The 13910-nt window shown below is 37.3% G+C and overlaps 1 protein-coding gene across 2 annotated transcripts in view; it reads right to left on the bottom strand.

Moving 5' to 3' along the window:
- Window positions 1-13910, bottom strand: part of CHL1 (cell adhesion molecule L1 like) — a 77761-nt gene that overhangs the window by 44790 nt on the left and 19061 nt on the right. For both annotated transcript variants that reach the window (XM_015535062.2, XM_042979429.1), the window contains exons 4-8: window positions 12214-12336; window positions 10956-11126; window positions 9949-9996; window positions 7488-7608; window positions 3021-3205 (exon numbers count right to left, since the gene is read on the bottom strand). In XM_015535062.2, coding sequence (XP_015390548.2) covers window positions 3021-3205; window positions 7488-7608; window positions 9949-9996; window positions 10956-11126; window positions 12214-12336 — 648 coding nt within the window. The remainder of the gene's footprint in view (window positions 1-3020; window positions 3206-7487; window positions 7609-9948; window positions 9997-10955; window positions 11127-12213; window positions 12337-13910) is intronic.

Genomic DNA, 13910 nt, shown 5'->3' with positions numbered 1-13910 from the left:
ATGTTCTATTAAATCAAAATTGTGAGGTTTATCAACCTTGGATTTAATTGTAGTTTTTTAGAAAAAATAGATCATTTGAAAACGAGGCTCTCTTAAGTATATCAATCTCTGAATTGCACTCGAGTTCATGATAGCTTTTTAAAATGCAAGACAATTATGGGTATGTAATTCTATGTAAATATTTTCCTATTACAGCAAAATTCAAAAGTTTAAATGGTTCAAAAGTTTACAACATGAGAATGGTGCAAGTTGGTGGGAGTTTATTTTTAAATAATCAGTTGAGGGGCACCTGGGTGGCTCAGGGGGTTAAGCGTCTGACATCGGCTCATGTCATGATCCCACAGTTCATGAGTTTGAGCCTTGCGTTGGGCTCTGTGCTGACAGCTCAGAGCCTGGAGCCTGCTTTGGATTCTGTCTCACTCTCTCTGCTCCTCCCCAGCTTGCACTCTGTCCGTCTGCCTCTTTCTCTCTCTCTCAAATAAACACTAAAATAAATAAATAAATAAATACGTAAATAAATAAATAATCAGTTGAAATGTGATTGTGGTCATATTCTGTTTTTTGGATTTAGAATGCTTAGATGTCATTTTAATGTTTATCTTTTTATTGAATGTGCACTATTTATATCATAGATATCTAGAAAGGATAGCTGTACCTCATCAATACATCCTAGCTGTTTTTATTTACCTGGATTAGACAATTTGAAAATGCACACGGTCTTCATATTTAGGATGTTGTAACTTAAATTACAGAATTTGACTATGTTTAGTAATAAAGAAGAAATATCACATCTACAGAGACTACAAAACAATACATGCTTTTACTTAAGCACAAATGGGTGTTTTCAGAATGGACTCAATTTTCAAAATTCACGGTTACATTGCTTTGTGATCATATGGAGATTCTTGTTATTTAATTTGAGTTGCTAAACAAGAGACAAGAAAGGGGAAAGGAGATATAGGAAGGCAGAAGACAAGTGAAAGAAAGTAAGCTGATCTGCGCATATGATAAATGAAGGTTGTATTTCTTGGTTTCACACATATACACAAAAAAGGAAAAATGACTTCTTGAGCCCAGTGTGCTTTTCACTTGCATGTGTGAAAAGAAACTCCTAAAACATACAACTGAGGGCACATTTAGTAGCTTCTCATTAAGGAGAAAAGATTAAATGTTCCTAATAAAAACATAATTTACATCTCAATAGTGCTAATAGCTGTTTTATGAATAGTGAGGACAATTCGTTCAGGAAACCTGTATTCCTTTGGAGTCCTATAGTCAACATTTTAAACTGCGTAATTAAGTTTACATCCTTGATTTTTTATTTTTTTTTGCAACCCTTGCAATTCTTTTCAAAGCTTCAGTCTTATAGTCAAGAAAACCGTGGCCAGATTGTTAAAATATTCAGCTACCGTAGCAATGTTCCAGCCATCTGGAAGGATTTCTAACAGTCAGCAATTTGGAGTAGGAGCAGCTAACAACTAGACATGTCTGGTTTGTAGATATACGTGTTTACACTGGGGCAGGGGTAGGGGGTTACAGAAAAATATCCCTGCTGCATGGTGTAGCTGATTTATATAGAAGCAGCAAATGAAAAAAACAAAACAAAACAAAAACAATGAAGCATCAAATGATGAATAAAAATATATATAAACTTCTCAAATCTTCCTTTTTGAATTTCTTTGTGAATAATTCCAGGTCAGAAGAATATATCACTGATGGCAAATGTTGATATTTATGCATAATATTAAGATGTCACCTATACCAGTTTTACTTTTGTTGAATCAAGGAAAATGATATTCTAATGTTTGGTTTTCCATTCTTCTTAACTGAACTGACCATATACATTGTGGGTGAGGTCTTAAAAACATGGTGTTATTCCAAACAGCAGCTAGACCAAAACATCTATCTTAACATTTACTTGTAAATGTAATCTGTGTCTAAGTCTTCATTTTTTCCCATTCATTAAAACAGCTTTTTACTTAGATGTTCCTTGTACAGATTGAAGGTTTAAGAGGTAAACTTTATTGGAATATAAATGGAAACCCTAGAGCATCAGTTCACTAAATGGGACCCTGAAAGAGACAATTCCTTTCACTAGTTAAGCCCTCACAGCACTAAATGAGTACAAATGCAGTAATCAATCCATTAATTTGATCAATTCAGTCAACCAAACCATAGATAGGAGACCTCACTGTAATTAGACCCATAGAAATCAGTGTGCATCAATCAGATTCATAAGATGCCCAGATAAACTTTACTTGCAGGGCAGGTACAGCCCCAATATCCACATTGTGTGGCTTCCCCCTTTTTTAAATGATGACATCATGGCCTATTTATTTCTATGAATACAAGCAACAATAGCTAATCCTCTATTTAACAAAAGGCATGGGTTTACAGAGATAACTTTACTATAATATGTATCTTGCATCTTTTGATAGAAAATTTATATTTACAGCACTCAGTCTACTCCATCCCCATAAGTAACATATTGAATATCATGTGAACCCAAGATATGGACCAAAAAAACAAAACAAAACAAAACAAAAAAACAACTGTATCTAGGAAAGAACTAAGACAATTTGCCTGATACCCTCTTTTTTTTGAGGAAGAAACTAAGGTACAGAAAGTCAAAGTAAATTGATTAAGGAGATAGCAAGTTAACCACAGGACTGGGAAACAAACTCTAAGCTTTTTTCCAAGCTCCTCGAAATAATTTGTCTTTGTAATGCTTACTTCTTCTATGATTTAATATTATGCAGTGTCATATATATAATAAAAATTGTGTGAAAGTCAGGTGTGTTTAATACCTAACATGAGATCTTTTCTTTCCATTTGTCCCTTTTACAAGGTTTTGCAGGTGAAATGTCAAATCTGGTTAACTGAAGTATAATATAGTTCAATACCCACTCCAAAAACAAAAGTTTAAACAGCTTACCTGTTTCAATATATATGCTTTGGAATTATAGGTTCACCTTTTTTTTCTTTAATAGAAGAAAAATAAATCAATATGGGGAAAGTACCTTCTACTACAACATGAAAATCATGAGAGGTTGATCCTAAGAAATTGGTGGCTGTGCAGCGATAATTCCCTCTGTCCCGGTAGGAAACGTTCTCTATCTTCAAAGTCTTGCCATAATTTTCTTTTGTTTCTCTTCCTTTGGGTAGATCACCACCTATTTTGTTCCAATCGACCTGTGGAGTTGGTCTGCAAAACAATAAATACATGATAAACATTTTTTAAGCTGCAAAATTAAAATCAAAGCTACTCACAGGATACATCACTTAACATATTGTTTTTACATATGCTCTCAGAGTTCCAGTAAGTAACAATCAGCCTTCCCAGGGCACTGACCTGTACTCCACCATCGATGGTGAACACTGGATTGGATCAGGTCTCCTTTAATGCAAGTACCTTTAATAGTCTGCTTCCATGGAAATCATGCTTCTTCCATTAAGAGGACTAACTATCTATCATAGCTGAATAGGTATACATAGATAAAGGGTGGGTAATTGGATCCACAGAAATATTAAAAGATTTTTTTTCAAGGTTTTAATATTTTACCAGAAATATTTTAAGTGTGAAACCTCCTTATAGGTGATTTGGAGTGGCTAGAAATAATAGCCCTCCTCCCTATATGAGTTTGAAAAACAAGATAAAGTAGGACCCAATAGTAAGCAGAGGGAAGTGTTATCCTCTTAATACAAATGAAGCTGATAGTGGAGAACATGGTGCAGATGTGATAACTGTATGTGACAGCTGGACCAAGAACGGCCTGTTTTAGGGTAAGGTGGGCTCTGCACAGACATGGCTACCCAAGTGGCTTTCTTCCTTTGTTGGGGAATAGAGAAAAGTAGGGGGGGTGAGAGCAAGGAGGAGGGGGCAGATGAACCACATCTCCCTTGCTCAGAAAGATGAGATCACCCAATCAAACCAAACAAACAAAAAAACTGAACTAAACTAAAACCAAACTGATAACTTGTCATACATCAAGAGAATAACTGTCTCCACCTTAAGGAGGAAAACAGTAGTGGGGAATCAAGCCACCTGGGTTTAAGAAAAATCCCAGCTCAGGAAAACCAGACAAGCAGAGGGTTGGTGACCTTTATGACTCTTGTGATTTACAAGTCATGTGGAAAACACCAATGGCTGGGGCACCTGGGTGGCTCAGTCAGTTAAGCATCCAGTTTTGGCTCAGGTCATGATCTCATGGTTTGTGAGTTCGAGCCCTACGTAGGGGCTCTGTGCTGACAGCTCAGAGCCTGGAGGCTGCTTCGGATTCTGTGTCTCCATCTCTCTCCCTGCCCCTTCCCCACTCATGTTTTCTCTCTCTCTCAAAAATAAATAAACATTTAAAAGAAAAGAAAAGAAAACACTGAAGGCTGATTTTAATTAATATATTTTTTAATTTCTCTTCTCCGGTTGGGTTATATGAATGGAAAAACTTAATTTTGCTATTTTTATTGATGCTGCTTTTCCTTGCTCTATTTATTTTTATTATGAATAGCTACAGGTTATTGACATATTCTAAAGATGGGCATTATGATCGTCACTTTATCAATGAGGATTCTAAAGCTCCAAGAAGTTAATTAATTCACTTAATGTCACTAGGGTAATAAATGACATGTTAGAACTTCAGTTTGTCTAACACTAAACTTGCTTTTTCCATGGCTGTGTTTTATTATACCTGTGCTTTTTCGATCCCTTTTCCCTTCCTAACTGTATATTCTTGGGATATATGCTTGTAGCCGAATTAATTAGTTAGTAGTTAATCACTGAACAATTACCTCATATTGTTTCTGTCAATTATCTCAGACTGTTTGAATTGTTCAGGCAAGCATTAAAATAATTCCATTATTATGCAAAAACTATATAGAAGGTAAAGAGGTAGGTCCCTTAATTTACACACTCTCTTCCCCTCCTCCATTCCAGGCTGAAGCCTGTAATGTGCCTTACAGATCTAGAACCACCACTTTCTATTTGCCCAGTCTGAGTACAGGGCACCCTTTTGTGGGAAACAGTAATGATGCTCCAACAGGCAGCTGGGAGATGATATTAGCTGCTGGCTTCATGCACACACTACCTAACAGGATGCAGAAACTCAAGTCTCTTAACTGCTTGCTTTCCACGCCATCTGTCAAAATGGCAATTTGCCAAATTACAGGCTGCTCTGGACCTAAGTTCCTGCAAAATGGTTTTTCTATGAGTTCATGCTTTAATAGTGCAAGCATCTCACTTTCTGCAGGCTTCTGCAAGATCCTTTCCTTTCCTTTCCTTTCCTTTCCTTTCCTTTCCTTTCCTTTCCTTTCCTTTCCTCTCCTCTCCTCTCCTCTCCTCTCCTCTCCTCTTCTCTCCTCTCCTCTCCTCTCCTTTCATCCTTCCTGCCTGCCTTCCTTCTGTCCTTTCTTTTTTGCCAGTCCTTGAAAACCAGTCTAATCCTTTACACCTATCCCTTGAAAGAACAGAATAAAATGATTATCTACAAGTATCAGGTGAACATGAGACCTAATTTATCTAGTGACCTATCTCTCCTATTCCAAGAATATCCAGCTATATTCTTGTCAATTTTTTTTCTTTTTTTTAAATTTAAGGAACATTCACTAACAGCATTTGGGCAGTGAAAATTTGAGGGAAAACATAATGCTTAATCCCTTTTTTAAAGAAGTTTATTTATTTTGAGAGAAAAAGAGAAACATGGGAGGAGCAGAGAAGTGGGGGGGTGGTGGGGAAAGAGAATCCCATGCAGGCTTCGCACTGCCAGGGCAGAGCTCAACGTGGGGCTCGATCTCACCAACCAAGAGATCGTGACCCGAGCCGAAACCAAGAGTCAGATTCTCAACCAAATGAGCCACGCTGGCACCCCTTAATCCCTTTTTATATACAAACATGCACTATCTCATACTCTCAAATTTTGTTCAGGTACTTATCCAGCCAATTTTTGTTAGTATACTTCCTTGCTCTTCCTACATTTTTATAGTGTAGCATCTTGAAGTAGAATCGCACCTACCTTAAACTCAAGAATTTACAAGTTACAGAGGCAAGAGAGTGAAGAAAACAGTTTGATGCCAATAATCAACAGAGGGAAGCGACAATACCCCCCTCTACTTCCAATGAAGCTCCCACAGGGTGAGAGCAAGTGTGAACTGACACCTGAATGTGCACTTTCCACTCAGTGCCTGCCCTTCTGAATGAGATTCATTGTTGTTTTAACTATTCCAAATTCCTGCCTTATTCACAGAATTTATAGAATCTAAACCCCTCCATATCGGTTTCTTTGTGAAAGTTTTCCTGTTTTAATGAATAGTATCAACATTTTCATTGCAACTAACCATTTACTGAAGTATAGACCTACAGCCACTTCTTCAGATTCAGAAACAATGCCATTCTTTGTGTCTGCCCTCCTCCACCTCCCCCTTAATTGAACAGACCATTCATTGGGTTGAACTGAAATACATTAAATCTAGAGGTAGTTTAGGGTTCTGGAGACAGGATGGAACTCCAGCTCCACTTTATACTGAGCTTGAACAAGTTCAATCAAGCCACTGGGCGTCATTTACCTAACCTGCAAATGGGAATAATGGCCGCCTTGAAACGTGGTGAGCATGAATTGAGCTTACGCATGCCATTTCAAACACATAAGCGACCTGTATATCTTTGCCAGATGGAGAGAGACGTTTACAAAGCTAAGGGACTGCAAAACCATTAAAATTGGCTCTTTTTCTTCATAAACCAATTTAAAATAACTCATTCAGAATATATATTGAGTTATGAATGAATACAATTCTTAAAATTTCAAATCCCAGTTCACCAACCAGATGCCCAGCTAGAAGAGTCCCTTGACTAAGTATTACATAAGATAGTCCTTATTTACAAAGGCTTAGGGTGTTTGCTCAACAAATGTAACAATTTCAAGACATGACCAAGTGACATTTTTTGGAGGATTTGGAAACCTGCATTGATTTTTCAGACGAGAAGAAGCTGAGTTAATTATATTCTTAGGTGAAATGCTCTGAAAGTACATGCTCTGGACCTCTTTGTATGCAAAGGGCAGCAGGGTGAAATAATAGATAAATAAGGCTCCTTGCAACCTGAAAAGCAATCAGAACCCATAGCATAGCAAGAAGGAGTGGGAGAAAATGTGATAGCAGAGACACAAAAACCTGGCACCCACAGTAAGAGACTGGCAAGTAACAACTTCAAGCTCTAAGGATGGCATCCCCCTACTGACGTAGGTAAGGAGAATGTTTTCATTGTCACCTCCATTCACACTCTCACAAACTGACAGAGCAATCTAATTATAAATCAATCTCAGTCACAGCCTGAAGTCTGCAGAGTGAAGTGCAAATTACTTCCTCCAGAAAAGTGGTAACAGAATTTTTTTTTAAAGAAATCATTTTAAAAATGTGTATATAGGATTAACTGCTTAACTAATGCATTATTCTGTATAGAAAGGGATTGACAAAGTCATGAACAGGGTCAAGTTACTCACAGGCCTTCAGCAAAACACTCAAGCAGCAGGGTGTCCCCTTTGAGGATGGTAACTGAGGACGCACTGCCACTTTCAGTAGGAGGCAACAGCAATCTGGGTTTTCTTTGCTTGATTGAATTTGCTATAATACAGAAAAGAAAAGTCACATACTTTTTTCCAAATGAAGGCAGTTAAAATCCTGTGGCACTAAATCTTTCTTAAAACTTAAAATGTATTTACCTATATGCTCCTATGTATATATACACAGATGTATTTTTAATATATTGCCATTTAAATAGACTCCATTCTTACCACGAAGCATGGATGGTCCCTCAGATGCAATAACTTAGTGTAGCACCAAGTTTTAAGAAGGTCATGACTGAAAACACACCTTCAAATTTCACAAGTTCAAGTATGGTTGAAGATAATTCATTTTTTTCTTTTTAAGTTTATTTAAAGACAGAGAGAGAGAGAGAGTGTGCAGGCACAGTGAGAGAGAGGCAGAGAGAGAGAGACACACACACACACGGAATCTGAAGCAGGTTCCAGGCTATGAGGTGACACAGAGAGCCCGATGTGAGGCTTGAACTCACAAATGGTGAGATGACTCACAAATAACCTGAGCTGAAGTCCACCTCTTAACCCAATGAGCCCTCCAGATGCCCCAAGACAATTAGTTTCTTGATGAAAGTCCTTAAAAGTTAACAGATAGCCTATGATTTTATATTCCACACTTTAATCAGACCTTGCCATGTCTAATGGCTGTGTATGAATTTGAATTTCATTTAATATGCCTAAGTATTTTATAAGATGCTTGTTACAATATAGCTTCCCGAGCCTTGCTCCCAGAAATTCTGATTCAGGAAGCGTATGGTGGACACCATGCATCTATGAAGTGGGCAAGTTCTTTAAGGTGAATCTATTTATAATCTCAGCCCCTCAAAGAAACATAGTGCTTCAGGGAATGATAAGCAAACATTTTCAGTAACTACATATTGTAATGTTCCCTTTGTTACATGCTCAAGAATGCTTTTCAAATACAACGGCAAACGAGGGCTTTCATTTTCAATGTAAGTTTTAACATCATTTCCAAATGTTCTCACAAATTGTTTTTTGTCCATCCAATGTCAATGTGATTTGACACGATGTGGAAGGTGCAAAGAGCTGACATTCAGCGTAGAGAAATGAAAAGCCCTGATAGCAGTGTGCACATGCTATAGCTTCCTTACAAGTATGTGTTTATCAAAAAATAATTGTTGAACACACAGTACGTGCTATTATTTTTACTAAGGGGTGTACAGATACAAGGAACATGTCTGGGTTATTGACCTCAATCATGCAGTTGGGGATGTATATTTAATCAATCCACCTTCAAACTGAGAAGGCACCGAGAAGAGTCCTCTTCCAGCCCTTCTGATGTTGCCAGTGTATCAGAAATCTAGATGAAGCCACTGGCCCCCATGACATGAAGAACATTTGTTGCATTCACATAAATGAACTGTGGAAAACTAGTTATAGAATTCAGGTTCACTCAGGCATCTTCCATACAACACTAGTTCTAGTACCTGTCCTGTGGGGGAAAATTGTAATATTTCACAGACAAATGAGTTACGAAAATGCAGCCAACTGTATTCTTAGAGTTACAGCCCAATGTTAAAGTACTCTGAGAAGTCTTACAAGAAACATAACCACTTAACTTTCTTAAACCTAGTGTTTTCTCTACTATTTCTTTCTTCTACGTACATGTAACAACTATCAACCAAAATGTCACTCAAAAAGGACAGAAATCTTAGGAGACCCAAATATACATGTTGGGGGCACCTGGGTGGCTCAGTCAGTTAAGTGCCCCACTTCAGCTCAGATCATGATCTCACAGTTTGTGAGTTTGAGCCCCACATTGGGCTCTCTGCTGACAGTATGGAGACTGCTTTGGATCCTCTGTCCCCCTCTCTCTCTGCCCCTCCACAGTTCATGCCTTCTCTCTCAAAAATAAACATTTAAAATATATATATACATACTGGGGCACCTGCGTGGCAAGTTGTGTGAGTGTTCAACTTTTGATTTTGGCTCAGGTCATGATCCCAGGGTTGTGGGATTGAGCCCTGTGTTGAGATTCTCTTTCTTTCTCCCTCAGCCCCTCCCCCCCAACTGTCTCTCTCTCTCTCTCTCTCTCTCTCTCTCTCTCTCTCTCAAAAAAAATACATATATGTGTGGGAGGGTATGTGTATTTGTCTATGTGAATTATATCATATATAAATATAGATACTTTTGCATAGTGATGAATTTATAAATATCACTCTTTTGCATATAGTTAAGGATGGGGGGGGTAGTAGAAACCTCTATGCAAAGGGGTTTCCTTTATAGAAATATCAGTATTTTAATATACTCATGAACATAGTAAGAGAAAAATTTAAGCTTTGAGATGACAATGAGTTACAAAAGGTAAAAATAAATGCCAACCCTCTTCACGTGATCAACTTACCCTTGGAACCAATTTCTGTGGATGAACTTGAGTCATTAGCATGCCTTACTGAAATAAAAAAAAATTAAAGAAAAAACTCACAAACATAATGGTAGATGCTAGTATCAATAATGAATGGAAAGTCACAGTTTTGTCTAAGAAAAATTACAAAATGAGATATAACCATGCTTCACTAGAACATCATCTTAGGGGATATATTTGAAAAAAAAATGATAATGAGCTTAATCTTGAACTACCACAGATGAGTCCAAGGTTGAGAGGACACAGATTACAGCTCTATTACAGAGAACTGAGGCTGCCAAAAGCGATGCTATAGTGAAGACCTGGCAAAGTGTATCTACACATAACAATGAAAAAAAACCATGAACCAAATTAGACAATGAAATGGTAATGCCAACTTTCGACTCTCCCAGAGCCAATTATTCAGTCAGTCAACTGTCAGGGATTATCTCTGCCCTTTGAATCTTATGGTTCTTTCTCCCACTAATGACTTTTTCCCATTTGGGAACCCAGACTGGCATCTGCAGAATCAAGCAGGGAAGAGAAGCAATTCAAATAACTTTGCCAATTTGGGAAGAACAACAAAGCTTGATGTGATAAAAAAAATATATATATAATATTCAATCTTTTTATTTTCAACTCCTATTTTCTTTGACATTTTCAGCCTGCTAGTTACTCAAGATCACGATGCATCAAAGCCTGAGACTTGCTTCAGAAACCTTAGATTGTCATCGTGTATTGCACCCACTGCAAATGACCAGATCCTGCAGACGTCAAATGAAATATACTTGTACTGTGAATTGAGATTTGATTTTCTGGCTCTGAGAGACAGAGCTACTGTAGGTCTGCAGCTGCAGATGTCTCTTTCATCTGGATGAAGTCTCTAGAGTTGAACTAAACAATGGCGGAAAATATCCACCCAGCTTTAACTGGCTTCAGCCAGAATGAAATTGCAGGCGCATTTGTATTCAGCATTCACGACGGAACGATAAATTATTTGGACTTACAACTGTTAACTGTTAGTTTCATTGGCATTTTCTGCACAATAGTCCTCAATCTTGGGAATGCAGCAAAGCAACAGTAATCATTTCGACTGTCTTTTTCTTCCACATTTGCAAAGTACAGATCTCCCTTTTGACTCATGTATACTCTTTCATCTTGTTCAATGTGTTCTAACTCTGGAAGGAAACATTTTGTCATTAATAGGAGCAACTGTCCTTTATTGTGCTTCATCCCCCTTCTTTATTTTCCTTTCTTTCATATTATTTCATTTCATTTCATTGTTCATGCTTGGTCTTCCTACTCGTCACAAGTCTGGTCTTAAAATAAGAGCAGTGAGTGAGAAGTAAAAAGTAAAAACAAAAATAAAAAAACAACAACAAATGCCTGGGAGCATACTTTCCACCATTAGCCAAAGAAACCCACTGGTGGACAACCATTCTGTACCTTCTACCTCTCCTTACCACCTAGGCTGCTACTTCTATACTGGTGTATCTGAAAACTGGTCCAACTGGTTCAATCAAACAGATCTCCCCAAAAGTTATGTGTAAGACATTAATCTGTCTTTCCTGGATGCAGCTTGGAAAGTTCTAGAGTGATTGGAGTCTGGAATGTTTGCCTGCAGCCAAAAATAGTTTGTCTCACTTTCTTCCAAGTACTGTACAAATATTATCATTTTTCTCTCTCCATTACAATGTGAAAACATTTAGGGCACATTGTGAAGGCACATGCCAGAAGAACTATACAAGAAGCTGGAGTTTCAACTTGAGAGTGAATACAATTTTTGGCGAATGAAACACAAAGGTTCATGCTAATTTCTCTGTGGGTCACTCTATGTAGCAGGTAGAACATTATTAAATAGAAATATAAGGCTAGCAACACAGACCTAAGCCTTCCTCAACTTTGACATGGACTATATTCCAAAGGTAAGTAAGTTGTTTGGAATGCAGATAGCATTTTCTTCACAGACATACATTACCATATCAATAGCCTCTACTCTTTCAGATATGATAAAATCAAGAGATATAGTTAAGGGTTTTCTAGTGTTTTCATGTATACACTTAATAGAATATTTAAATCTTGAAACACACTCTACAGATGGATATAATTTTTTAAAAAACTATTTCATTCCACAATGATAATGTGCTTTTCCTTTTTTCCACATTGATAATCTTACATTGTTTTTAAATCTTTGTTCCGCTATAATATCTGACACGATGCATGAAATTAAAAGGTCTCCTATGTATGGAACAGAATGTTACTTACCAATATTCATCCAGTAAATGTGTAAAGGTGGAAGGCCTTTGGGAGGGTTGCATGGGAGGACGATTGGATCTCCCTCCTCCACTTCAAGAGGGTCAATTTTTTCTTTTGGGAATTTTGGAACATCTAGTATACAAAATTATTTAAGACAGTATTTTAAAATTAACTTTTAATGTCACAAGCAATAATATATTAACACCTTCTTTTTAAAAAAAAGAGCATGCTTAACAAATTCAGTGCCCCAAATCTTGGTTCTTGTATCTCCCCTGCAGAAGAAAACACTGTTAAGAATCTGGGGTGCATCCTTATAAAACTTTAAAAATGCTTCTACATTCTGCAAGTGAAGATGACAAATATTTTTGCTATGTGACATCAACTAGCAACAATATGTTGTGCGTATTTCTCTGCATAGAGCTACAAGTTCTGAGTCACAGGATTCACTGAGTTTAGTATCTGATAGATAACTTTTTTTATTCAAACACTGTGATTTATTTTCTAGGCAGATACATATTTTCTGCATTGGCTTTACTGTGAAGTCCTTGATTTAATGGGCAAATACTCCATTCAAAGCATAACCAAACTAAAGTAAAAATTCAAAGCCCACGTGGGGCAAAGAGTATGAATACAAAAAGCCAAACATGACCATTTTAAGTTGCTAAGAGAGTCTTCCACATTGGAATCACTCCCAGAAAATGAAATTTTAAATGAAATGGAATTGATGTAGGAAAGGAGAGTTGGCAATATTTTAACATTTTTCCCCCATTCAGGAGGCAGTTTCCTAAGAGGGCAATACAATTACAATGGAAATCTAAGTCACAACTAAGCAGAATGTGAAACCCAGCACCACTGTGTGATTATTTTTATGAAATTATTTATAAAATCATTTTAAGAACACTCAAAATGTATTATGCCTGAACACTACATTAACACCGTATGATTTTATCAGGGGGTTTTGAATGATATAATTAATAAGGCTTTTATGGAAGAAAAGAACCTTACAAAGGTATGTATAACACTGCTGGCTTGATGGAATTTGTTAGTGGGTATTCCATCTCTATATTTCATTCTCAAATGGTGGTTCACAAAAGACAATCATTACTCTTGGAAGTCTAGAGATACACTCATGTATTGTAAAGTTTCTTCTGGAGGAGCTGTGTACATTTTCTATGTATTTATTCCCTTGTCCCTCAACTCCGACCCCAATTCCTTACTGGTTGAAGGAATTTGCTGACATTTGTCTTATCCATGCTCCAGCTGATTACACTGAATTGCTTTTTGTCTAAATTCAAGGACCCTTCAAGGCTTAGCACTGCAGGGGCAGTGCATTATATACAGTGCCTTTGCTAGTTTGGAAGGCAGGTTTCAGTCATGTGACCATCCTCAGTCAATTCCTCTTGGTCAACCCATTGTGGCAGATTTCTCGTAGTGAGGCTGGAAACATGTTTGAAACAGCAACTATCGTGGCATCATGCTTTTGCTCTAGCTAGCATGAAATTTCCACCAAGAGACAGGAAAGTATGTCTAGGGCCATCACTATGGTAAGGTCTTGTAGGTAAAATCTCAATGCCACCTATCTGGTAATGCCTTACTTAGCTTTAACGGAGAGCAAATACTATACAAGTCATTTTGTAGAAAGTATACACCTTATGCAAATAATATGTAGCAATTTACAAAACTATTAGGTGATCAAAGCTCCAAGT

This window comes from Panthera tigris, chromosome A2 (genome assembly GCF_018350195.1).
Source record: "Panthera tigris isolate Pti1 chromosome A2, P.tigris_Pti1_mat1.1, whole genome shotgun sequence".
NCBI lineage: Eukaryota > Metazoa > Chordata > Mammalia > Carnivora > Felidae > Panthera > Panthera tigris.
The sequence above is the reverse complement of the archived record's forward strand: the minus strand, read 5'-3'. Positions and strand labels throughout refer to the sequence as shown.